The sequence below is a fragment of the Paroedura picta genome, chromosome 12 (assembly GCF_049243985.1).
Source record: "Paroedura picta isolate Pp20150507F chromosome 12, Ppicta_v3.0, whole genome shotgun sequence".
NCBI lineage: Eukaryota > Metazoa > Chordata > Lepidosauria > Squamata > Gekkonidae > Paroedura > Paroedura picta.
In genome coordinates this window covers 8,918,919-8,943,465 of record NC_135380.1, presented here as the reverse complement: position 1 = coordinate 8,943,465, position 24,547 = coordinate 8,918,919, and the positions used below count along the sequence as shown (strand labels likewise).

General features: G+C 46.4%; 1 protein-coding gene across 7 annotated transcripts in view; it reads left to right on the top strand.

Annotated features, from left to right (window-relative positions):
• The window catches only part of NFRKB (nuclear factor related to kappaB binding protein), a 29,795-nt gene extending 5,685 nt beyond the window's left edge, over positions 1 to 24,110 (top strand). For 6 of the 7 annotated variants that reach the window (XM_077305265.1, XM_077305263.1, XM_077305266.1 and 3 more), the window contains 22 exons: positions 236 to 410; positions 1,424 to 1,525; positions 2,248 to 2,321; positions 2,850 to 2,934; positions 4,058 to 4,238; positions 5,223 to 5,331; positions 5,418 to 5,544; positions 7,016 to 7,081; positions 7,606 to 7,685; positions 7,768 to 7,811; positions 10,342 to 10,402; positions 11,462 to 11,636; positions 13,737 to 13,843; positions 15,193 to 15,316; positions 16,463 to 16,542; positions 16,864 to 17,075; positions 17,994 to 18,291; positions 18,792 to 19,049; positions 19,731 to 20,516; positions 21,012 to 21,118; positions 21,997 to 22,132; positions 22,849 to 24,110. In XM_077305265.1, coding sequence (XP_077161380.1) covers positions 236 to 410; positions 1,424 to 1,525; positions 2,248 to 2,321; positions 2,850 to 2,934; positions 4,058 to 4,238; positions 5,223 to 5,331; positions 5,418 to 5,544; positions 7,016 to 7,081; positions 7,606 to 7,685; positions 7,768 to 7,811; positions 10,342 to 10,402; positions 11,462 to 11,636; positions 13,737 to 13,843; positions 15,193 to 15,316; positions 16,463 to 16,542; positions 16,864 to 17,075; positions 17,994 to 18,291; positions 18,792 to 19,049; positions 19,731 to 20,516; positions 21,012 to 21,118; positions 21,997 to 22,132; positions 22,849 to 22,974 — 3,513 coding nt within the window. In that variant the 3' untranslated portion in view covers positions 22,975 to 24,110. The remainder of the gene's footprint in view (positions 1 to 235; positions 411 to 1,423; positions 1,526 to 2,247; positions 2,322 to 2,849; positions 2,935 to 4,057; positions 4,239 to 5,222; positions 5,332 to 5,417; positions 5,545 to 7,015; positions 7,082 to 7,605; positions 7,686 to 7,767; positions 7,812 to 10,341; positions 10,403 to 11,461; positions 11,637 to 13,736; positions 13,844 to 15,192; positions 15,317 to 16,462; positions 16,543 to 16,863; positions 17,076 to 17,993; positions 18,292 to 18,791; positions 19,050 to 19,730; positions 20,517 to 21,011; positions 21,119 to 21,996; positions 22,133 to 22,848) is intronic. The other variant, XM_077305268.1, reaches the window with a different exon arrangement.
• Positions 24,111 to 24,547: the final 437 nt, after the last annotated feature.

Below are 24,547 nucleotides of genomic sequence, written 5' to 3'. Positions count from 1 at the left end.
TTGGGTCCCCTCAAATTCTAGTATTATCGGGACCAGGAGAGGGGGAAGATTATTATGGGAGTAGTGGGTAAGAACTGGAAAAAAAAAACTCCATGAGTGTTGTAGATTTTGTTACTTTAATACAAGAGTACTGTTCTGCTCTAAAACTTTGATTCTCATCCCCGGTCATTGTAAATATGGTGGATTTCTTTTTAGAAGTCATGGAATTTGGTGTGCTGTTTTACGTCTGTTTCAGCACCTGTTGGAACTTGCTAGGAACGGTGGTCCCGACCTGATCCTAAAGAGGAAACACTCTGCTGCTAACTATGCTGCTGAGGCCCGGGACAGACGAACACATCAGCGATATCTGAAAATCCTCCGGGAGGTGAAAGAGGAATGTGGAGACACTGCTTTATCCTCTGACGAAGAAGGTGATTGCATGAGAGTAAACAAAAGCATCCAAGCGGAGACTGAGTTGGAAAGTCATAGAAACACAGAGCTGGAAGGAACTTCAGGAGTTATCTAGTCCAACCTTCTACAATGCAGAAAATTCACAGTTACCTCCCCCCGTGATCCCTGCTCTGTACCCAGAGGAAGGCAACAAGGATCAAGTGGGCCAATCTGACCGGGAGGAAAATTTCTTCCTGACCCCAAAGTGGTGATGGGCACTGCCTTTGAGCATATAAGAAACGGCCACATGAGCCTAGCACTGACTCATCCCTTCCTGCCCTCCCTCTCTGTCTCCTTCATTCATAATGCCTTATTGGCCAAAATGGTTCTCTGGCTAGGAAGTCAACGACATCCACAAGACAGCTAAAAGTGTATGCACGCAGCCTGTGTGTTTATATGCTGTGCTTTTTAAATCTGCGTGTCTTTATGACAGAGGTTTTCCTTTTCATACCTTGTCACATTGCCTGAACCCTTGCCACAAGATCGGTTGTAATACCAGCTTGCCATATTTTTGCTAGCAGAGGGATTACTAGTACACACTCTAAACCACAGATTTTCTTTTATGGTCGGGCTCTTAGCAGAATAGAGTAGAGCAGATCTGCTTCCAAGTGAGCATCTGGATTTGTTCCCTTTTTTGCATACCACCTTTGCTCAGGAATTGTGTAGTTTTTTTAATTTAGAGAGTAAAATCAGAAATCTCAGTCTATTCTTCTTTGGCATACACTGCACTCTTAAATAATTTTGCATGCTGTTTGGCGCACCTAAGTAGTTTTATCATTCAGATCTCTTATAATAACTTGCTGGAAAAGTCAGAAATCTAGTTACAAAATTGACGTTTGAATTCTGCATTTGAATTCTGCATGTGCTTTTATGATAAAGTAAGTAGATCCGCACTTATGATAGTTGAAGTATAGTGGTTTAGTTATACGTATATGAGTATGTACTTTCTAGTCTAGGAAAATAAAGCTTGTGTTCATCCCATTCCACATTTCAGATCTAAGCTCCTGGATTCCAAGTTCTCCAGCACATTGTTCTAGCCCAGCTCTTCCTCTCAGAGTGATCCCTACATTATCAACCCAAGACATGAAAACAGCAGGTAGGATCCAAAATGGCTGGGAAAATATACTGGTCCACCCTGAAAGTTTTGTTCAGTAGATCAGGGGTACTCAACCTATGGTCCTCCAGATGTCCATGGACTACAATTCCCAGGAGCCCCTGCCAGCGTTTGCTGGCAGGGGCTCCTGGGAATTGTAGTCCATGGACATCTGGAGGACTACAGGTTGACTACCCCTGCAGTAGATGACATGAGGTCACTTTTTGGATGTAGGATTTTTGGAGTTATTTCTTCCAGATTCTTTGAAAGTTCATCTGCTGCCAAAGAAAATTTTGGCCCCTTCCTCTCTTACTGAGCATAATTTCCTTCAACCCTCAGTCTCTGTCTTGCCAGTTTTCCTTTGTAGCTGTTCTGAGGATAATACGCAATGCACAGTGACCTGTCATAAAAGTTAAAGTTCGTTCTGTTGCTGACTAGTTTGTAATGCAGATGTTTATACATTTGCCAGAAATTAGAACATCTTGTCAGAACCAATGTAATCAAGTGCCAGCATGATTTAAAGCAGGGGTGGCCAAACTGTGTTTCTGCAGATGTCCATGGGCTACAATTACCATGAGCTCTTGCCAGCATGGTGGTGGGCCATCCAGGTCAGGCTGAATGTTATACTAATTAAGAAACTTCAATTTGTTGTAGGTGGAGGTATTTCGATGTGTTCAGGATAAACTTTCTATAAAATTGAAGCCCTCTCCCCTACTTTCCCCCAGATAAACTGGAGTTTGGTGAGAACGATCTGAAGATGATGTTGAAGAAGCACCATGAGAAACGCAAACGCCAACCTGTAAGCCAACCAGGAGACTGCTTTTTTCTCCTTGCTTTCCTTAGCATCATAGAGTAGCCAAGTGAAACAGGACCATCAGTCTCACCAGATTGGGAATCAGTGTAGATGGCAAACTTCTGCAGTGATACATTCCCTATGATCCGCTGCAGCCTTCTGCAACAACTGTAGCTTCTGTACAGTCCTCAAGGGCGGCCCCACAGAGAGCTTGGTGTTCTTATTTAGAAGAGCTGGCGTTTTTTTTTAATACTCTTCTTTTCAGTAGCTGGCCATGTCCTAAAGCAGCTTATAAATAACTTTTCTCTTTCCACAATTGACCCCCTGTGAGGTTGGTGCAGCTGAGAGAGCTCTAACAACTGCTTTGTGAGAACAACTCTTAAAGAACTGTGACTGGGCCAAGGTCACCCAGCTGGGCCAAGGTGGAGGAGTAGCAGTATCAGACCTGCTTCTCCAGATAAGAGTCTGCCATTCTTAACCACTTCACCACTTAGAGCTTAAATTCTCACCTGTGCTTCTATCTCCTTTGTATAGAACCACCCAGATTTAATGTCAGGGGACTTGACACTGAATGACATCATGATGCGTGTGAATGCTGGCAAGAAGGGTTCCTTAGCAGGTAAGTTATTCAGGTGCTGTGCCCCTGTACGGTGGAGCTTTTGCCATTTGCTGCAGTTGGAGATGCCAGGAGAAGGAACTGAAGCTGTTCTTAGATAGAAATACAGCAGTCTTTACAGTGGCAAGTCAGTATTTATAAACAGGCCATACTCATGCTATATCATACACAGAAAAGTTACTGTTTTATTGCCGCTTTTTGCACAGTTTTCCAAACCTGTAACCCTAATCCTGCTGCATAGTTCAGGGATTCCCAGCTAGGAACTCACTGGCCTTTCCACTAAACAGGGGTGGCCAAACTGTGGCTCTACAGATGTCCATGGACTACAGCATGCACTGTCAGGGGCTCATGGGAATCGTAGTCCGTGGACATCTACAGAGCCACAGTTTGGCCACCTCTGCCTCATATCCTGCCTTAATAGACTCAGCCACAAGCCATTTGTGCCTGGGCAAAGGGAGCGGAGATTGGGCCCCTACTCCTGCCTCAAACTCCCTCCTTTCTCTCCCGCTCCCCAGTCTCCCTTGGGTGTGGCAGGGGGCGTGGCCAACAGGCATAACTTCCAGCCTGATTCCAGGCCTCCTCAAAGCCTGAGAAATATTTTGGGGACTCCTGCATACTCAAAAAGTTGAAAAAGACTGGCATAGGAAGTCTTTGCAGTCGTATTGAACTGGGTTTTGTTGGGGTATTCGTTTTAAAAAACCTTGTAGTCCACCTTGGTTCTCAGTGGGACAAGTGGGCTTTAAATGAAGTAAAACTGCATAATAATTAAAGAGGTCCTTTAGTGAGCATGCAGCCCCTTGCAAGCACATGAGTGGGCACTCCAGATCCCACTAGCTATGCATGAAATTGCTGCCTCGTGGATGCTTACTTAAGCCTGTGGTGGGGTCATTCTCCAGAGTAAACATGCATAGGACCAATCTTGATCACTTTATTCATAATCATTTCTATGCCGTGTTTGGAACAGAATAATTTTCATTCTTCAGTTGCCGCTGCTGATATTTATATATTCTTATTTCAGCAAGAACCTGCTATGATTTCCCCCCCCTTATGCCTAATAACGGATGTCCCAGTAACGTGTCCCATGTAACCTAGAAACCCCAACTCTCTTTTTTTTTTCTAACTGAAGCCTTGTTTGACCTTGCCGTCCTCAAAAAGAAGGTGAAGGAAAAGGAAGAGAGAAAGAAAAAGAAGCTGAAGGTGATTAAATCGGAAGTGGAAGACTTGTCGGAGTCTTTCGGCAACCATGAAGGGATTCCTCCCATGTCTCAGGATCCGTCCCCTGTGCCACTCTCATCAGTCAAAGAAGAGTAAGTCGGCTCCGGCAGAGAGAAGGCAGCGTGGGTGTACTGATCATAATAATGCTGTTCTAGCAGGTTGCAGCTGACTCACAGTAGCCCCAGAACACTGGGGATTTCAAGGGAAAGGACAGACGGAAGTCTACCATAGGCTCCCTCTGCATAGCAGTCTCCTAACTAAGTACAAACCATAGCTGATCCTGCTTAGTGTCCAAGCTATGATGATTGTGGGCTGGTGGGCTATCAGGGGGAGCAACTAAGGTTGCTGGCTTTGGGTTGGGAAATACCCAGAGGCATTGGAGGTGGAGCCTGAGGAGGGCAGAATTTGGGAAGGGGGGTTTCAGTGGGGTATAATGCCATAGAGTCTACCTTCCAAGGCAGGCATTTTGACCAGGTGAGCTGATCTCTGTCACCTGGAGAACAGTTGTCATAGTGGGAAATCGCCGGCCGCCAGCTGGAGGTTGGCAAGCCTTAATAGCAACTGGCCCAGTGAGTGACATGGCAGAGTTGGAATGTGAACCCCAGATGCCCAGATCCTTGTTCAACACTAACCACATCATCACATTGGTTTCCCACTTAACCGGTGTCTTTACAATGAAGCCTGTTTAGCAACATTGAGGATGATCCGAAGATGCAGGTTGAAGGCCAGTGTGTACCGTGCAATGGCTAATCTGGCTAGCCTGAATGGTGTGTGTGAATTAGCTGTTAGATGTGAAATGGGTGGTGGTGGAGAAAAGGAATCCATATGGTAGAGTCAGCCTGCAGAACTACAGTGTCCTCTAAAGAAGTGAGGCAGAAGGACAAAAACCTAATTTGGAAATAAATATATTCCCCAGACAAAGTAACATGGTCTACATTACTATGTGATAGTGTAGAGCTAAGCTTGTTTTTACTATGTTGTAAGATTACAGCGGTAGTAATTCAATTCGTCACCATTACTTTTGGAATGTGGGTTATCTAGGTGGATTTTTTTTTAAACCCTTGCTTTCTTCAAAGGCCTCTTGAAGATATCAAGCCTTGCCTCGGGGTCAACGAAATCTCCTCTAGTTTCTTTTCCTTGCTTTTGGAGATTCTGCTCCTTGAAGGACCCGCTACTCTCTCAGTGGTAAGGGTATACATTTTCACACCATTAACAGCTTGCTCAAGCACTTGTCCCCTTCTTTTGTTCAACCGTCCTTCTCTCTTGCTCAGCTTGAAGATAAAGTCATGGACTGGCAGTCTTCCCCCGCCAGCACGCTGAACAGCTGGTTCTCCTTTGCCCCCAACTGGTCCGAACTTGTATTGCCGGCCTTGCAGTATCTCACAGGCGAGAGCAGAGGTAAGTCCTGCATCCTAGTGAGTGGCTGAAACAAAACCCGCGCTGTAGGAGTTGGCTGTCCTTTTCAGCCCTGCTGCCAGCATCAGGATGGTCTTGCTTCATGAGGATGACAGTAAGTTCCCTCTCTGACATGGCTCCTGAACAGATGGCCATTACAAGCCACCTGAGACTCCTGTGGGCTTTGCCTGCTGTGCTTTCTCAGTAGGGGACTCTGGGAGAAAATCTAAGCAGGTCTGTTCTGAAGTACGTCCTGTTTTAGCAGGGCTTATTTCTAGGATAATAGTGTTCATAAAGTACAATTGTCATGAGTCAGCCAGGACTCAGTGACAGTAAGGACTCCTCAGAGGAGGGAGGGTCTAGCATAGCCAGGGCTGAGGCAGCAGAAGCAGAAGCCGATGAAGAGGTGCAAGCATGCCAAGATTTAAAGCTGAGAGCCTGTATAGAGTCACCTCCACCACCCAGCTCTAAAGCAGCAGATGAAAGCCAACAGCCCTCCAGGATCAAGTGCACCATTACAGAATGTGCAGGTTCAGAGCTGTACTGCAGGCTAAAAGGAAAAGTGCTGGCCTTATGGCTAGACATCAGCTACCTTGTGCAAACGAGAATGAGCTGTTGCAGGATGAGGTCAGAGCAGCTGGTGATAACCTATAAATTATTTTGAGCAACACAACATAGCTAAATGCTGACACACCACCACTCCCTTGTCTACAAGAGCCCCTTGAATCCTCAGAGCAGATTACTGTACTTGATTGATTTCTGGACTCTTGAACCTTGGATTGGAACAACCTAGCATCCTGTAATCTCTCTCAGTATTGTTTGCTTAGAACAGGGGTAGTCAACCTGTGGTTCTCCAGATCAGGGGTAGTCAACTTGTGGTCTTCCAGATGTTCATGGACTACAATTCCCATGAGCCCCTGCCAGTGTTTTCTGGTAGGGGCTCATGGGAATTGTAGTCCATGAACATCTGGAGGACCACAGGTTGACTACCCCTGGCTTAGAAGAACAGTGTAGGACATTGCAGCCCAATACCAGCACCTGGACCAACCTCACCTAAATTCATTATTTAAGATATGGTAGATATAGTAGCCTTCCTATTGAATCTGATTCTATTTCCCACAGACCTGAATCAGAACCCTCTAACGTTGAAGGTAAATATATTCAGTAAACAGCAACTTGGTTTATAACACTGGCATTTAAATGGGTCCCTGTAAATATCCCTTTAGACACAAGATTTATGGTGGCTTCCTGCTGAATTGTAACCTAACCTTGTTTCCTGAAATTATAGAAGTGAGTTTGCTTTTTATTTGTAAAAGCATAGATTCAGCGTTTATCTAATTATTTTGAGTTTGTTTCCCTCAGAAGAAAGGAATGGACAAAATAAGATGTGTCAGCAGCAGTGAAAGCTTGGGCTAGCCTGCATCATAACAAAAGCAGAAACAAGGTTATTGACAACATTTGCCTTCTGTTGCAGATACTCCTTCCAGCTTTTCTCCATTTGTCGAATTCAAAGAGAAGACTCAACAGTGGAAACTAATAGGTAACGTAACTTGCCTTCTTTCGTTGCTAACAGAAGTTAGTACAGCTGTATTCTCAAGGATTTTGTTTCCTGTTAAGATTTTCATTGTTTCATAGAATAGAATCATAGAGTTGGAAGGGGGCAATACAGGCCATCTAGTCCAACCCCCTGCTCAACACAGGATCAGCCCAAAGCATCCTAAAGCATCCAAGAAAAGTGTGTATCCAACCTTTACTTGAAGACTGCCAGTGAGGGGGAGCTCACCACCTCTTTAGGCAGCCTATTTCCTACAAAGGATAGTAGATATACCAACAAACATACCCTTTGGGACCCCCTTCCCCAGAATGTAACTGCTCCCCTTTTCTCCTCTCCTGTGTGTGCAACTCTTCCTTTCTCTTACTTCCTTCCCTTGTCGCTGGGCTACTGCCATGATCCATGCTTTGTGCATGGTGGCTTGTATATCACCCAGCGTCTTAACTACCATTGCCGTAATCTGTACGTTAGCAGTAGATGACCCACCCTGTCTTCTCCGGTTCTCGCTCTAGGCTCTTCTCAGGACCACGAGAAGGAGCTGGCAGCGCTCTTTCAGCTTTGGCTGGAGACCAAAGACCAAACGTTCTTCAAGGTGAGCGTGAGAGTTCTTGGGGTGCAATGCATCCTGGTTGACTCATTCCCTAAGCTGACATCAATCTCTCGTCCATTGGCAGGATAATGAAGACAGCTCTGATGCCACCACACCCATTCCTCGAGTGTAAGTACATATGGAAAGGGCTGAAAACTGGGAACTGGGAACTGGCGCGCATGATCGATTTCCTTGAGCTTTTGACACCAGCTTTCGGCAACCAGCACTATATACCCATTGATAAATAAGCTAGTCCCAATGGCGCTTTGCAGGGGGAAAGGTTCAAAGACAAGTATGTCATTCCTGGCTGCTTTTGTATCTCGAGTGGGAGGGAGGCAGGTTCTCTTGCATCCAGCTGCAGCTAGACAAATAACTTTGTGAAAATAGTTCCTTTTTTAAAAAAATGTTCTATTTTATGCCCACAAAACAAATGCCAACCAGAAAGCACAACCAAACCATCTGATAACCTCATATGTCATCATGCTGTGGTGGGGGGTCCCAAACAATAAAGAAAATAAAAAACACAAAAATATATAAACCAAAAATGAAGAAAAAAGGAAATGAAAGGGGGGGAGCCTCCCTCCAATGGTTCCTAACTTAATTTCCTAACTAAATTTCTGAGAGTTGCTCTGCGTCGGAGTCGTCGTGCCAAACTAGCACAATTCTGACTTGGGTTCTCATTAGCCGTGCTGAGCCAGCGCAGCTGCAAGAGAGAATGAGCTTAGATCTTGTCCTTAATCATCAATGTCGGTTTATTTCTGCTTGTAAAGCCTTGGCCACCGACCATGGCACCAGAGGCAGAAGGATCTTGGCTGGGTTCCAGGTTGCATATTGGCCAAATAGCAGTGTTGCCATACGTTCTTCCTGCAATTTTTGTGTTGGATTCTCCTTTCCTTCCAAATGTCAGTTGCTGTGAAGAGGATAACTGTTTAAAAAGCTGCTGGTCTTTTCACCCAAAGAATTGTAATGCGAGGTGATAAATAAGCAATATCTCATTTTAGTGCAGTATTTTTTCCCGTCGTTTTTTCCTGGTTCTGATATGATGGATGTGTTTGTTCGTTCGTTCGTTCGTTCACTCACTCACTCACTCACTCACTCACTCACTCACTCACTCACTCACTCACTCATTCAACACCCTCCCCCCTCCCCGAGGCTCAGGGCAGTTCACATGAAACACAGGGAACAGGAACAATATAGTAAAACTCAGTAACCATGTCAGGCGAATGACAATTCTAATCGTAACAGCAATGAACAGGACAGTAATTAATAACCTCAATATTCTAACAGTCCCATGGCTGGTCGGTTCAGGGCGTTTGAATTTATGGGAGGGAAGTTCAGGGGCCTAGTAGATGACGTTAGTGGCCAAGTACTAGTCTTTTAGAGCAGGGATCCTCAACCTGTGGTCCTCCAGATGTTCATGGACTACAATTCCCATGAGCCCCTGCCAGCATTTGCTGGCAGGGGCTCATGGGAACTGTAGTCCATGAACATCTGGAGGACCACAGGTTGAGGATCCCTGTTTTAGAGGAAGTGACCGGCCACTATGTGAGACAATGTGCTGGACTAGATGGACCACTGGTCTAATCCAGCAGGGCTTTTCTTCTGAGTAGACTACATAGAATAGGCTAGGTGGGATAAAGGGGTTTTGTAACAATTACAAAGATTTTTGGTCTCCTCCATTCCCCACTGCTGCCTCTGGCCAACCCACCTGCTACAGTTTACCATGTATGAGATTTGGATGTTATGGTAGTAATCATGGACACCTGGTGCTTCTCCTGATCCCATCCCTCCTGCCCTTTGCAAGTGTCTTTCGTGTCACTTCCTGCCGATCCTACCTGCCAGAGTTTATCCATTAAAACCAATGCAATGCCATTGCTCCCAACAAGGCTCCTGCAACCTTTGATGTCTTTAAAACCTGCCATAAATGACAACTATAACAATGAAATGTCTGTCATGATATAACTGTAAGCTTTTTGTTCCTGTCACAGTGGGACCCTGGCTCTTCGATGGTGTGATCAGTGGGATGTAACAGGTTGAGAATCACTAGTATAAAGTGCAAACTGCTTTTTCTTCCCCTCTTGGGCAGTGATCTTTTGAAGATAGGGTTGCAGGGCTTCGTGCTAACAGGCCTCCCCAACTGCTGATCTGCTGGCTGGTGAGGAGACTTATCAGCAGAGAGAGGAAAGTCCAGGTGATGTGGCAACATCTCTGCCAGTGTGCACAGGCAGTGAGGTCATCTCACTGGAAACACTCTGGTATTGGGGCAAAAACTCTACGGTAAAAGCCATAGAAGGCTAGCTTGATGGAGTGGTTAAGAATGGCAGCCTCTGATTGGGAGAACCAGGTTTGATTTCTTACTCCTCCCCATGCAGCCAGCTGGGTGTCCTTGGGCTAGTCACTATTCTGAGGGTGCTCTCAGCCTCACCTGTGGGGAGAGGAAGGGAAAACAATTGTAAGCTGCTTTGAGACTCCTTCAGGTAGTGAAAGCAGGGTACAAAATAAACCCCTCATTTTCTTCTTTCCATAGAGTTTTTGCCCAAGTGCCAGAGTGTTGTCAACGTGGCAGCCCTAGTGTAGGATGTTAAAAGGACTCTAAGACCTCTGTTGTCGTTCCGCTTATGTTGTAGTTACCCAGGCCTCACACTGGTGTTTGTTTCAGAAGGACTGACTATGTGGTCCGGCCTAGCACGGGGGAAGAGAAACGCATCTTCCAGGAACAGGTGAGGGGACCATCCATCCCACCTAGTGTATTCTATATGTTTAATCAATCCAATATTAGATTGTGCAAAGGATATTTTGGTCCTGGCCTGGATGGCCCAGCCCAATCTCGTTAGATCTTGCAAGTTAAGCAGGATTGGCCCTGGTTAGGCCATAATATCTGTGGGCTCACTCCTCCCCAGACCTCAATGCTAGGACTGCTGCTGGGCCTGGGTGACTCTTCTTGGGCTCCATTATAGCTGTTGGGGTTGACTCCTCATTGGGCCTGCCCTGAGGCTCGGCCCCAGTTGGCACCCAACTGCAAAGGCAATCTCACCTGTGAGGGCACCAGAGTTCGATGGAAATTTCCCATCTCTCCCTTTACCGGTATGGTGCAGGGGCTAAGAGTGGCAGGCTCAGATCTGGAGAACTGGGCTTGATTCTCCACTCTTTCCCATGAAGCCTGGTGGGTGGCCGTGGGCCAGTCTCAGTTCTTTCAGAACTCTCTCAGCTCCATGTGCCTCACAAGAGGAGCCCGTTGTGTGGTGAGGAAGAGAAGAAAATTGTAAGTTGCTGTTTGAGATTCATAGAATCATAGAATCATAGAGTTGGAAAGGGCCATACAGGCCATCTAGTCCAACCCCCTGCTCAACGCAGGATCAGCCCTAAGCATTCTAAAGCATCCAAGAAAAGTGTGTATCCAACCTTTGCTTGAAGACTGCCAGTGAGGGGGAGCTCACCACCTCCTTAGGCAGCCTATTCCACTGCTGAACTACTCTGACTGTGAAGAACTTTTTCCTGATATCTAGCCTATATCGTTGTACTTGAAGTTTAAACCCATTACTGCGTGTCCTCTCCTCTGCAGCCAACAGAAACAGCATCCTGCCCTCCTCCAAGTGACAACCTTTCAAATACTTAAAGAGGGCTATCATGTCCCCTCTCAACCTCCTTTTCTCCAGGCTGAACATTCCCAAGTCCCTCAACCTATCTTCATAGGGCTTGGTCCCTTGGCGTAGAGTAGAGAAAAGAAGGCTATAAAACCCAGCTCTTTTACTTTGAGGCTCTCTTGCTTTTGTGCACAGGAGCGTTATCGATACAGCCAGCCTCACAAGGCCTTCACATTCCGCATGCACGGCTTTGAGTCGGTGGTGGGTCCAGTGAAGGGTGTGTTTGACAAGGAAACGTCTCTTAACAAAGCCCGAGAACATTCGCTGTTGCGTTCAGACAGGCCTGCATACGTGACCATCCTGTTACTCGGTAAGTTGGCATTGAGTGTGGCAGAGTATTTCTGCATGCTTTGCAGACAACTAGTTTTTTTTTTTTTATTGTAATAGGCCATGAGAGAGAGAGGGCAGAGCCATAAAGCATTGAAGGAGAAAATCATAAAATCCATGGTTCAAGCATTAATATCTCCTATATGATTTACACTACTCTAATGGCAGAAAGTGAAGAGGAACTAAAGAGCCTGTTGATGCGGGTGGAGGAGGAGAGTGCAAAAGTTGGTTTAAAACTCAACATCAAGAAAACAAAGATCATGGCATCCGGCCCTCTCAATTCCTGGCAAATAGATGGGGAAGAAATGGAGGTAGTGACAGATTTTATTTTCCTGGGCTCCAAGATCACTGCAGATGGGGACTGCAGCAAAGAAATTAAAAGACGCTTGCTCCTGGGGAGGAAAGCTATGACAAATCTAGACAGCATCCTAAAAAGCAGAGACATCACCCTGCCAACAAAAGTGCGTTTAGTCAAGGCTATGGTCTTCCCAGTTGCAATGTATGGCTGCGAAAGTTGGACCATAAGGAAGGCCGAGCGTCAAAGAATTGAGGCTTTTGAACTCTGGTGCTGGAGAAGACTCTTGCGAGTCCCTTGGACTGCAAGGCAAACAAACCGGTCAGTCCTAGAGGAGATCAACCCTGACTGCTCTTTAGAAGGCCAGATCCTGAAGATGAAACTCAAATACTTTGGCCACCTCATGAGAAGGAAGGACTCCCTGGAGAAGAGCCTAATGCTGGGAGCGATTGAGGGCAAAAGAAGAAGGGGACGACAGAGAATGAGGTGGCTGGATGGAGTCACTGAAGCAGTAGGTGCAAACTTAAATGGACTCCGGGGAATGGTAGAGGACAGGAAGGCCTGGAGGATCATTGTCCATGGGGTCGCGATGGGTCGGACACGACTTCGCACATAACAACAACAATATGATTTACATGTATTTAATCCCAGGTTTAAGAGCCTCTTGTGGCGCAGAGTGGCAAGGCAACAGACGTGCTGTCTGAAGCTGTCTGCCCATGAGGTTGGGAGTTCGATCCCAGCAGCCGGCTCAAGGTTGACTCAGCCTTCCATCCTTCCGAGGTTGGTAAAATGAGGACCCAGCTTGCTGCTGGGGGGTAAATGGTAATGACTGGGGAAGGCACTGGCAAACCACCCCGTATTGAGTCTGCCATGAAAACGCTAGAGGGCATCACCCCAAGGGTCAGACATGACTCGGTGCTTGCACAGGGGATACCTTTACCTTTAATCCCAGGTTTAATCCAGAGAGCCAGCATAATGTAAGGGTTAGAATGTCAAACTAGGACCTGCAAGACCCGGGTTTGGAACCCCACTCCCCCATGAAACCTTGCTGGGCCACCTGGGAATCAGCCACTGTCGCTCAGCCTAACTTCCCTTATAGGAAATCATGACAATAAATAGAGAAGGGAAGATTGATATTTATAAGTCAGACTTTCTCAAAAGGTTTCATGAAACCTTGTTGTTGTTAGGTGCAAAGTCGTGTCCGACCCATCAGGACCCCATGGACAATGATTAATTAAATTAAAAAAAAGAATACTGGGTCAAATGGATTAGTGATCCAACATACCTGCCCAGTATACGGCAGTTTCTGTACGTTCAAAGAAGATTGCCGTAGTAAACTGCTGAAAGGCTGCACAATATAGGAAGTGCAATCCACACAAAAATCTCTACAGCCAGAATCAACCAGAACAAGCAGGAACAGAACTGTAAAAATGGTACAGTCTTTGTTGTCAGGTTGACAGTGGCCTTGGAAAGCTTGAAAGCGGAAGAAACTGAGTCGTTGAACAGGGTGGAATATTTCTGTCTGTCTGAGGAAAGGAGAGAGATTTTGGCAGCTGCAGCCTCTCTTGGCAGCTTCCTGCTGAGAAGAATGCTACAGAAATCAGGACAAGAAGCCTCAGCTGAAACAGCAACACCATGTAACCTGTTGTGGGAGGATGGGCAGAAATAGGGAGGAACCACCATCAGAATAGAAGTTGCAGGAAAGCTCCAGGGCAAATGGAACGTGATAGGTTTTGTGGCCTTGTGTTCCAACGTTCATTTTCTCTTGACGCTGCTTTTCCCTCTTAGTTCGTGACGCTGCAGCCCGTCTTCCTAACGGAGAGGGGACACGTGCCGAGATCTGTGAGCTGCTTAAGGACTCTCAGTTTCTAGCTCCCGATGTCACCAGCGCTCAGGTGAGCCGGGTTAAGTGCAGAGCATATAATTCTCTCGCTGAGTTCCTCAGCTAAAAACATTCTGTTGACCACTGGCAGATTTTAAGGCTTACAGGCAACAAGGTGCAGAGGAAAGCTGCAGATTAGCTTATGATGCAGTTTGCAAAACCCTCTTTTAAGATCTAGGGCTTTTCTGCAGCGTTTTTGTCTGTCAGCTCTGCTTCTATGTTGCTTCAATGTATCCCCCAATTTCTGCATTTATGTTTTTAGCTTTTGTTTTATGTGTGTGTGTATGTGTGCGTGGGGGTGTTCTGAGTTCTTCTGACACCACTTTTCCCTGGATCTTTTTTTGAAAGCTGAATTTGAGCCTGTTTTTTCCTCGAGCGTGACGTTTCTGCTCATTATCTTTGTCTTAGGCGTAGTCAAACTGCGGCCCTCCAGATGTCGATGGACTACAATTCCCATGAGCCCCTGCCATGGCAGGGGCTCATGGGTATTGTAGTCCGACATCTGGAGGGCCGCAGTTTGACTACCCCTTTGTCCTGCCCATCTCCAGCCCACTTTTCGATTATTGGCCCGGGGTCATCATCAGATCACTGACTCTCCTTCCCCACACCCAGAAGACGAGTGGTTTTGGTTTTGATGTTCTTTTAAAACCATTAAAATATCACTATATTGATTCAGTGTTTGAGAAGGCTCTCTGGAATTCCCAGCTTTCATTGGAAACCCTCGTGCAGATACAGGAAAAAGGCATATCTTTGAGATCTAGAGACTTTTTAAAATTGAATGACAGCCGGGAAATCAGAGAACCTCCTTAAACTATCCTAACAACTCTAATATCAATATAAGCTTGCACAAAAAAAGGGGTGCCTTGACACCACCAATGACAACAGCCCTTTTGGAAAATCGTCATTATTTAAAGCATGTGTGGAAGAAAATAAATTGACTGTGAAAATGCAGGGGGGAGGGCAAATGTGCAGAAGAACCAGGCTCATTGCTTGTGGATGGACTGCTGCAAGAGTCAGGAGCCAGTTGGCTGAGCGTAAACATGGAAACAGCGGTTGGTGATTGCCTGCAGAAGCATAATATATACCACAGCTGGTGTCATTTTGGTTACAGACCTATAACTAGTTCTTGCAGATGTTCTCTCTTGCTCTCTCTTGCACGCACACACACAGAATAAGCTTTGTTTTGCTCAGAAATAGCCAAAGAAATTCACATTCCGTAGACATTTTCATACCTTGTGTTGGAGATGGCGTAGATGTTTTATATTTGACTCATTTTTGCATGCATGATCCTCTCCCTCCCAGGGTGCCTCTGAACGTGTTTCTTTTTTGGATCCCTTATTTCAATGCAAGATCTCTTCTCAGGTTAACACCGTGGTGAGCGGCGCCTTGGATCGACTGCACTATGAGAAGGACCCCTGTGTAAAATACGACATTGGCCGCAAACTGTGGATATACCTGCATCGAGACAGGAGTGAAGAGGAGTTTGGTGAGCAGTCGCTGGGGGGATCCAGTTAGCAGGGAAATTGGGGTCACGTGGGCTTTGTGTGGGCTCACATTAAATTTCGGGGAAAGGGTCAGTGTTGAATTAGAAGTTCTCTGTGGAAGCAGTCATCCTCTGAATCCCAGGGCCAGGGGGCAGCATCAGGGGAAGGCCTTGGCCTCTATGTCCTGCTGCTGGCCTCACATAGGAACAGGTTGGCCACTTTGTGAGGGATGCTGGACTAAATGGACGATTGGTCTGAGTCAGCAGGGCTTTCTTACATACTTATGAAAAAATAAGAGTTGGTTCTTATATGTCACTTTTCTCTACCCAAAGGAGTCTCAGCTTCCAATCCCTTTCCCTTTCCTCTCCCCACAACAGTCACCCTGTGAGGGAGGTAAGGCTTGAGAGAGCCCTGATATTACTGCTTGGTCAGAACAGCTTTATCAGGACTGTGACTAGCCCAAGGTCACTCAGCATGTGGGGGAGCGGGGAATCAAACCCATCTCACCAGATTAGAAGTCCATGCTCCTAACCACAACACCAAACTGGCTCTCAGCATCCCAGAAATATAGGAAGCAAACTGTAGCTTGAACTCCTTGGGAAGAATCCAACGTTCCTCTTGGTATTACTTGGGCCAATTAAACTGGGCAATAGACTGTTGGATCCCATACAGAGAACTAAGGAGTTTTATTCTGAAGTCAGGTTTTTTTTAAAAGCTATATTGACCTAAAACTAAAATCCTGGCTTGTTAGTGGAAATGTGATATAAGTGTGTTTTTGCTCTTTTTAATCTAAATTCTGCCAACACAGCGGTAGTGTTTGTGTGTGTAATTTTTTTCTTGTTCTTGTTTGAAGAGCAATCACTTTCATTTACTCGTCATGTCAGTTAAAAGGCGTAGAAGCCACCCTGGGGACACAGTTACAGAAAATATTGTAAACATGCATACGGAGCCTTGATCATTTCCATGTATGGCCTTTCTTTCCTCACTAGTAAATTATCCAGCTGGGCATGTTTTCTCTTGATCACAGAGTGTAGGTTTTTGGAATCACAAGCATACACCTGTGGGGGGGGGGGAGTTGACTGCGTAGGTGTGCAGCCTCGGTGTTAACATCTTGATGCTTGATGATTTGTTACCTTTATCGCTTACAGAGAGGATTCATCAGGCCCACGCCGCTGCGGCAAAAGCCAAAAAAGCCCTCCAGCAGAAGCCCAAACCTCCTGCAAAGACAGTAAGTTGCCTGGTGAACATACGTGGAGCAAAGGTGGTTTACACTGTTGTAACTGGTAAGACTTCCAGCCACTGTGTTCTAAGGGCTCAGGGCAGATAACCATTTGCCTAACTATTCTACCCTGTCCCTGACCACTAACAAACCGTTTGAATCAAAATGTCTTGTGTTTTGTCAGGAAGATGTTCATGCTTGGACTTTTGGAAGCATGTTAACAGCACTCTTCCTGCCTCGTAGCTCATACGGTCCCCCCGCTATTCCATCTGCCATTATCCTGTGCATTTGTTGTTCTCGCTGGTGACGATTTTGCTGTTGTCATTGCAGAAATCCAGCTGCAAGGAGAGTTCGGCAAAAGTGGCCCCGGGCACCACCTCAGAACCGAGCCAGCTGAGCCTCAGTGATTCTAGCATGCCGCCCACCCCAGTGACACCCACAGCGCCTCAGTTGCCGGCAATGCCCATTTCCCCGCCCCCAGTCTCCGTGGTCAGCAAAAGTATGCCAAGTGTTACTCCAGAGCAAGCAAAGCCCAACCAAAGGTAAGCCACTTGCATTTTTCTTGGCAAAAAGTGGAGGTGCATCCATTCGCTGGATTTAAATTAGGTACCCCTAATTTAAGGTGTTCAGACACTTATGGTACAATTTTAGAAATTGTGTTATTTAGATTGTTGTTGTTATATTTATGTTATATATTAATTTGGTCCATGTATCCCCCCCCCATGTTGTTGTATGTAAATCACCCTGAGCCCTAAGGAAGGGCAGTATAGAAATCAAATAAACAAATAAATAAATAGCTCTATCTAGAGCAGGGATCACCAACATGGCGCTCATGGGCACCAAAGTTGCCTTCAATACTTATCCTGGTGCCCACCAAGGGTTTGTAGAAAGTGGGCTGGGCTTTTTGCCCATCAGGGCTTCTGATTGGCATGGGGAGATCTGATTTTCTGGACAGATTTTTACAAAAAATTGCTTTGGCAGCAGCTGCCCCCGAAACACAAGATCTGCACAAATTATGTGCAAATGAGATAATTCTTTTATATGTTATGTTCACTTTAAGAGGCATCTTCTTAAGCAGAGCTCCTGCCTGAAATGCCAAAGGTGCTAAAAAAGGGTTTAAAGGGTTGGAGATCCCAGGTCTAAAGAGAAAGATGGCACCAGGGAGAAAATCCGGTCCAGTCTGCAGTTCTAATGGGAAATCTTAATTCTTCTATAAGTGCCCTGGTGTTGGTCCTTCAAAGGAATTGGCTGCCCCCACGTGAGATAAGATGCTGGGTTAGATGAACCTCTGGTCTGATTTAACAGGGCTCTTCTTCCAAAGGTTCTGTTCATGCGAAACCCTGGCGTAATTTGCAACGTTGACAGCAAAATAGTTGACCCAAGATTGGCCGTTGCAGCCAAGAGCCCTGTTACTTCCTTTCAAAGTTAACCAGAGGTTTGCTCCTCCCGTTCCTCCACAGCATCCTTTTGGTGTCTTCTCCCACCATGCCGCAGCTTGGGACGTTGCTTTCCACGACACAGAGCACCACACCGACTCAGGCCGGGCCTCCGCAGCCACCCTCTCGGGCAGCCGGCCACAGTGTCTCCTCTGGACTCCCGCAGGTCCGAGTGGTCACGGCACAGGCCGGCCTTCCAGCTGGGTCTCAGCCGGCCCCAACAATAGCACAGCCGCCACCGCCACTGCCCCAGCTGCCATCGACAACCGTACCACAGATCCGCATCCCCGCCACTTCTGCACAAACCAAAGTCTTGCCGCAGGTGAGCAATGTCTGCATGAAAGCGGGTGAAGAGCCAGCTTGTAATGGGCTAATTCCAAGGGACGGAAGATCTTCCTCCAAGTCTTTCAAAGCACTGCTGGAATTCTTTAAACATCTCTCTTGTGAGATTTCACAAACACATAGGGCCAAAATGTGATGGAACCCATATGAGAATCTTGCCCTCAAGTAATCTCTTAGTAATTCACCATGCAATTTTTTGCAAGGCAATTTTTGCAAGCAGATCCCTCGTTAATAATCAAAGGTGGGGGGTGGGAGGGAGTGCCGTCCCAGTATGGGCAAAGGTCATAGTTGGATGGTTAAACATTTCTAGCCAAAACGGGGTTTAAGCAGTTCCCGCAAAGACATTAAAGAGGAAAATTTCCAAGAGGTATTCTGAAAGAATGAAAAATTATTGATTGTCTCACAGTTTCTGCTGTGTCGAGCAGCCTGGAGTGGAATGGAAGGATCTCTTAAGTGACGTCTGTTTGTACTTTCCATTAGGCTGTTATGACCGTCCCAGTGAAAGCTCAGACCAGCCCAGTCCAGGTGCAACGGCCAGCCGTTTCAGTTACGGGGCCGGCCGCTGTTGCCGGAACGGGAATCTCTGCGGCCCCCAGTCCTGCCCCCAAGCCAGCCACTGCTTCTCCGGGCAGCTCTACACCCAACTCCTCTGCCGCCTCCTCCTCTTCCACCTCTTCCTCCTCCTCGCCATCCACCGCTGTCATCCAGAATGTTGCTGGCCAAAATATCATCAAACAGGTGAGCCTAGCACTGTAATGAGAAAATGCGCTGACATGTGAAAACAACCCATGCTGGGACTGCCAGTGGGGCCATCTAAGCAAGGCCCGATCGTCGTGGCTGGACAAGTTCAGCCAGTGAGGCACACTGGTTAAAAAGCAGTGGACTCTGATCTGGAGAAACAGATTTGATTCTCCACTCCTCCATGTACAGATGACCTTGGGCAGGTCACAGTTCTCTTAGAGCTCACTCACCCCCTGCCTATCTCACAGGGTGTCCGTTGTTTGGAGAGGAAGGTATTTGCAAGCTGATTTGAGACTCCCTAGTGTAGTGAAAATTGGGGTATAAAACACCAGCTCTTCCCTCTTCTTTATAGGGGCATAAGAAGTCTTTCAGGCATGTTGGTCCCCAACCAATATTTTGCCCTTTCTTTGTAATATGTTTGGTTGTGAAAAGTTGTATCTGTATGATCATAGAATTGGAAGGGGTCTTCCAAGGTCATCTAGTCCAACTCTCTGCACAATGCAGGAACTGACAACTACCTGCCTATCCACAGTGACCCCAATTTCATGCCCAAGGGATCCAAGAGATTTTGTTCTCTCTTTTTTGCCTCTGCAAAAGAATGGCCTCTGTCAACATCCTCGGCACTTCTCCAGCAGTGCTAAGATGTGTTGATTTGATAGGATGCATCTTGCTTTGCAGGTGGCTATTACCGGGCAGCTCGGGATGAAGAACCAGCCTGGGAGTGGCATCCCGCTGGCTGCCTCCAACTTCCGCATCCAAGGCAAGGACGTGCTGCGCCTGCCTCCCTCCTCCATCACTACGGACGCCAAGGGACAGACGGTTCTGCGCATCACTCCGGACATGATGGCGACCTTGGCCAAGTCCCAGGTGACGACAGTCAAACTGACTCAAGACCTCTTCTCCGCGGCTGCCGGGGGCGCCTCGGCTGGGAAAGGCATCTCGGCGACTCTCCACGTAACGTCCAGCCCCATCCAGTCTTCTGACTCGCCGGCCAAGACCAGCGCTCCCAGCTCCGCTTCGCCAAGCCCGGCAGGGCCCACGGTGGTCAAAGTGACCCCTGACTTAAAGACCGTCGAGTCTACGAGCTCCGCGTTCAGACTGATGCCTGCTCTGGGCATGACCGTGGCAGACCAAAAGGGCAAAGCCATTACCACCATGGCATCCACAGAAGCCAAGCCAGCTGCCACGATAAGAATTGTGCAGGGAATGGGAGTCATGCCCCCCAAAACTGGGCAAACCATTACTGTGGCCACTCACGCCAAGCAGATGCCCTCGTCGACCGTAGTGAGCATGCCAGGCACTGTCCACACCTCGGCGGTTTCTTTGCCGACCATGACAGCTTCCGTGTCGAAGGCAGTTGCTGTAGTGTCAGGGGGACCCGGGACACCCATCACTATAGGGACAGGAGCCACCACTATGCGGCAAGTCCCGGTCAGCACCACTGTCGTCTCCACCTGCCAAGCAGTAAGTAAAGATGCTTTGCTCTGAATTATGCTGAATCGGAAAGTCTTGAAGGTGAGACATCTTTGGCCTCTTCTGAGTAGAGGCTGATTTAAGTACAACCCCGAATACTACTGGGGACTTGCTTACGAGTTAGGTTGTGTTAGGTTTTCTGCAGTCCCGCTATACAACCGGAGTTGCTGACCAAGGTGTGGGCTTGGATGTGGAATGTGCAAATCCACACCTGGCTTAAACCCTGATTATTCCCACTCTGCCCCTGAGCTTTCCTCTTAGTTAAAAGGCTTGAATAAATGTCGATGGATCCCTGCCTCGGATTCATGCTCCTTCCATAACCTCCAGAGTTATAATTCTGGGATCAAATTCAGGAGGAATTGCAATGCCATGACAGCATTCTGGTGTTGGAGATATGAGTTCCAGAATGGCATCAGAGCCCTGTTCTTCTCTATGACAGCAAGTGCTCCTTGTAATTCCTGGTTCTGGTTTCTTCTGTGTGTCCAGGGGAAGCTGCCTGCCCGCATCACAGTGCCTCTCTCAGTCATAAGCCAGCCGGTGAAAGGCAAGAGTATGGTGACCACCCCCATCATCAAGGGCAACCTTGGAGCCAAGTGAGTAAAATGTGGGGAGCCTCTGTATTAATTAGTATTGCATTTCTTCTAAAGACGGCTGAGAGCTAAGATCAGATTAATGGAAACCTTGGTTGCATAAGAAAGCTTGAGAGTGCTGATGTGTGGAAGTCCTAGTTTCAGACATGGATAATATACCTGATATTAATAATAAACAAAGTCTCCCTTCCCATATCTGTGCGGTAGTAAGTGACCCCGGGTTTCCCTGTGTGGTTGTTTTATGTGTCTGATGAGTAGTTCCTGTTTTTCAACAGGACATTAACTGTTTATTTAATAGCAATGATTTGCCTGTGATATAATATGTATCTCGATGCTTCCAAAGTCTTCATTTTCCTTTTTTGACTTTGAGATGCTGTTAAAAGAATGCAGGCCTATTCAGTTCCCAGCTAGACATGACAACATCGCCAAAATCAACTTGGGGGCACTGTTACCATTATAAGTTTGAAATCCCCTTAAAAAAAATAAAAGCTGTGGGGGGCCATATCCTAGTAGGGATGGTGGCTTGGGGAGGGGTGCCTGTGTCCCCCTGCCTGCTATTTTCAGGAACTCAAGTACCTGGGGTTTGGGGTCTTCAAAACAGCATGGAGGTAGTGGCACCTCTCCTTCTGTATTTGCCACACTCCCAATCAGGATCAGAGCCTCCACAGGTTTTATAAGCAAAGAGTATTTAAAATGGTGAATTTGGAGATATTATCATGCCCAGTTGAGACTGGAGTTAGTAATACTGTTCCCCCTTAAAGAAAAATCATAGAATGCAGTGCTTCCTAGGTCATCTTTATAAGGAAAAAAATCTGCAAGGGGTGCTTCAAGAGCAATCCAATCCCTCCACCAGTAACTCCTTGATGGATTTCTTTCCTTAGCATCAGCGGACTGGGTAGAAACATCATCCTCACCACGATGCCAGCTGGGACAAAACTGATTGCTGGGAACAAGCCTGTGAGCTTCCTGACTGCTCAGCAGCTGCAACAACTGCAGCAACAGGGCCAGGCGACACAGGTAAGTATCGCATCCTTTTGGGAGTCACATCCTCTGGTGCTTCAGGGTTGCATCTGAGCTATCACTTCCATCTCTCTGAGACAACACTTACTCAACATTTTTCTTTCCCTTTCTGACTGGGCAGCTCTAGTGGTCTGTTTTCTTTTTTCCTGAAGAACTGTGGCTGTCCCACCCTGTGTTAGTATGATATTTTACTGCTGGCTTAGCCAAGAAACCTGAGGGAAAGGTCAGGATCGCCCTTAAGCTACCAAAACTACCCATTTGTCCTTGCCAACTTTCCCCCAGTTCTCTGTCTGTGTTAAACTGCTCTCAGCTAAGGCTGAAATTAGACTGAATCCTCTTCAGAATCCAATACAGAAGTTTTCCTCTGCTCAGCCGATGCTAACCAATCAGATCTCTTGGAACAGCCTGTCACTCAAGGCCCTCTGGCTCTGTGAGGAATTAAATCTTCAGTCTTTCAGCTGTTTGTATGGCACTTCAAAGCTTCTTAAAAGTGCATGTCACAGCATAACTATTCTGAGCCATAGGTGCCATGATTTAGAAGTTCATTACATTCAGGCTCTGAATGTAAAGCCCTGCTTAAATGTTTATCAAGGGTAGCTTTGTGAAGAAAGGTGGCCGTTTCTGTTCCAGCCCCGTGAGTTTTCTGCTTTTTGCAACATGACAGTGTGTGGAACATGCAGTGCAGCTAACCTTCTTCTTTCCCGTTTGCACAGCTGCGAATTCAGACTGTCCCTGCTTCCCATCTCCAGCAGGGCACGGTGTCCGGCTCTACCAAAACAGTCTCCACGGTGGTTGTGACTGCAGCACCATCTCCCAAACAGATGCAAGATCAACAGTAAATTCCCCTGCAGAAGATAACTTTTTTCAAAGTTGAGCTAATCTTCTTCTCTCACTCCTGCTCCTCTTAGGTTATAGCTGGTACCTAAAATACTGGAATCTTCCATGAGGAATGTTTGCCATTAGATTGGGCAGGGAATAAAACACAAGCCCTCATGCAGGCAATGGAGGATGTTTTGTTTAATGCCATAATATCTTCATGTCAAGACACAGGGCTGGCAGTCCAGTTAGGTTAGATTTTTTTGTTTTGTCTTTTCGTTTGGGGGGGATTTTCTTCTTAAGTGGCCTTCGTGTTCTTGGCATGCTGCGGATGCTTGGAGTCAAGTTTGGGTTTTAGCAGAGTTTCCTGAACACAGCAAGAGAAACCGAGGAGATCACAGAATGAATTGCGACGGATTTTATCTTTCCCTCTTTTCCTGGTACTCATTCAAATGTTGGGATTTTTAATAGTTTGATGCATAAGCATTTGTTTATGTCTCTATTTTAGTTGCTTTTAACCAAGGCGTTTATGTTGTTGACTGTCCTCCCTCTGTCAGTCTGCCTTTTCTTCATCAAGTTTTGCACATTGTGATATACAAAAGACCACCTGAGGAATGTTCCCCGGAGGAAAAGCTGAGAGAGATGTTTAGTGGAGGTGGGGGCAAAGCCAAAAGCACATGGCCTCTAGAAGTTCCTTAGCAGCAGCAGCATCTTTGAAATGCAAAGGAAGAGATGCTTTCTTCTGTGTTCTAGGCTCTACTTTCCCACCAACCCATTTTAACTAATATTGGTCATAACTGTTGATTTTACTTGCCCCAGGGTTTTTTTTAATGTTTGTTTAGTTAACCAGAATACCTTTTCTATGGTGCTCTTACCCAATTTTTTTCTCTGTACGTTTAAGGCAGATATGAAAAAAGACATCGCGTGCAGAAATAGGGTGGGTTTGCATTGCTTGCTGTAGCTTGGTTTAGGTCTGCAGGGGAAAAAAAATGTGTCCGTACTCTGAAGTCGAATATTTATTACCGAATCTGTTATTGGTCTTGGTTTATTCATTTGTAAAATGGTTCCTTTGATGTTGCTTCCTTGTTGTTGTTTTAAACCTGGTTTGTCTTTCAGGCAGTTGTGGGATATCTTCCCATTAAAGTTAATCTGCCTTGGTTGCCTTTTACTTTTTCACCAAACCCAAAAACCTTTCCCCAAGTGGGGAAGGCAGTACTTCCTTCAGTGTTCAAGTGAGGAGACCATTTCCCATCGCCTCATGAACAGCTTGCTGTAGTCCCCATGCGAAACTGTACAGAAGATTGATGAAGTTGTACTCACCTGTAACTACTGTTCATGTTACCCAAGTTAAATTTCATTTGGGAAATTAGCTTAGCAAGAAGGGGTAGCAACATGATCTCCACCCATGTATACTAGGTTATTTCCTTAAGGAACTGAATTAACCGGTCCAGTGTAAAGTGGAAGCTTGCTTTCATTAAGCACACAAAAGTATATGACTATATGCACAGAACTTACCCAAGGAAAAACAGAGGAATGGAAATAGCATCGAAGACCCCTTTGATTGCTGAACGGGAACCTGTCTGGGTGGGACAAGTT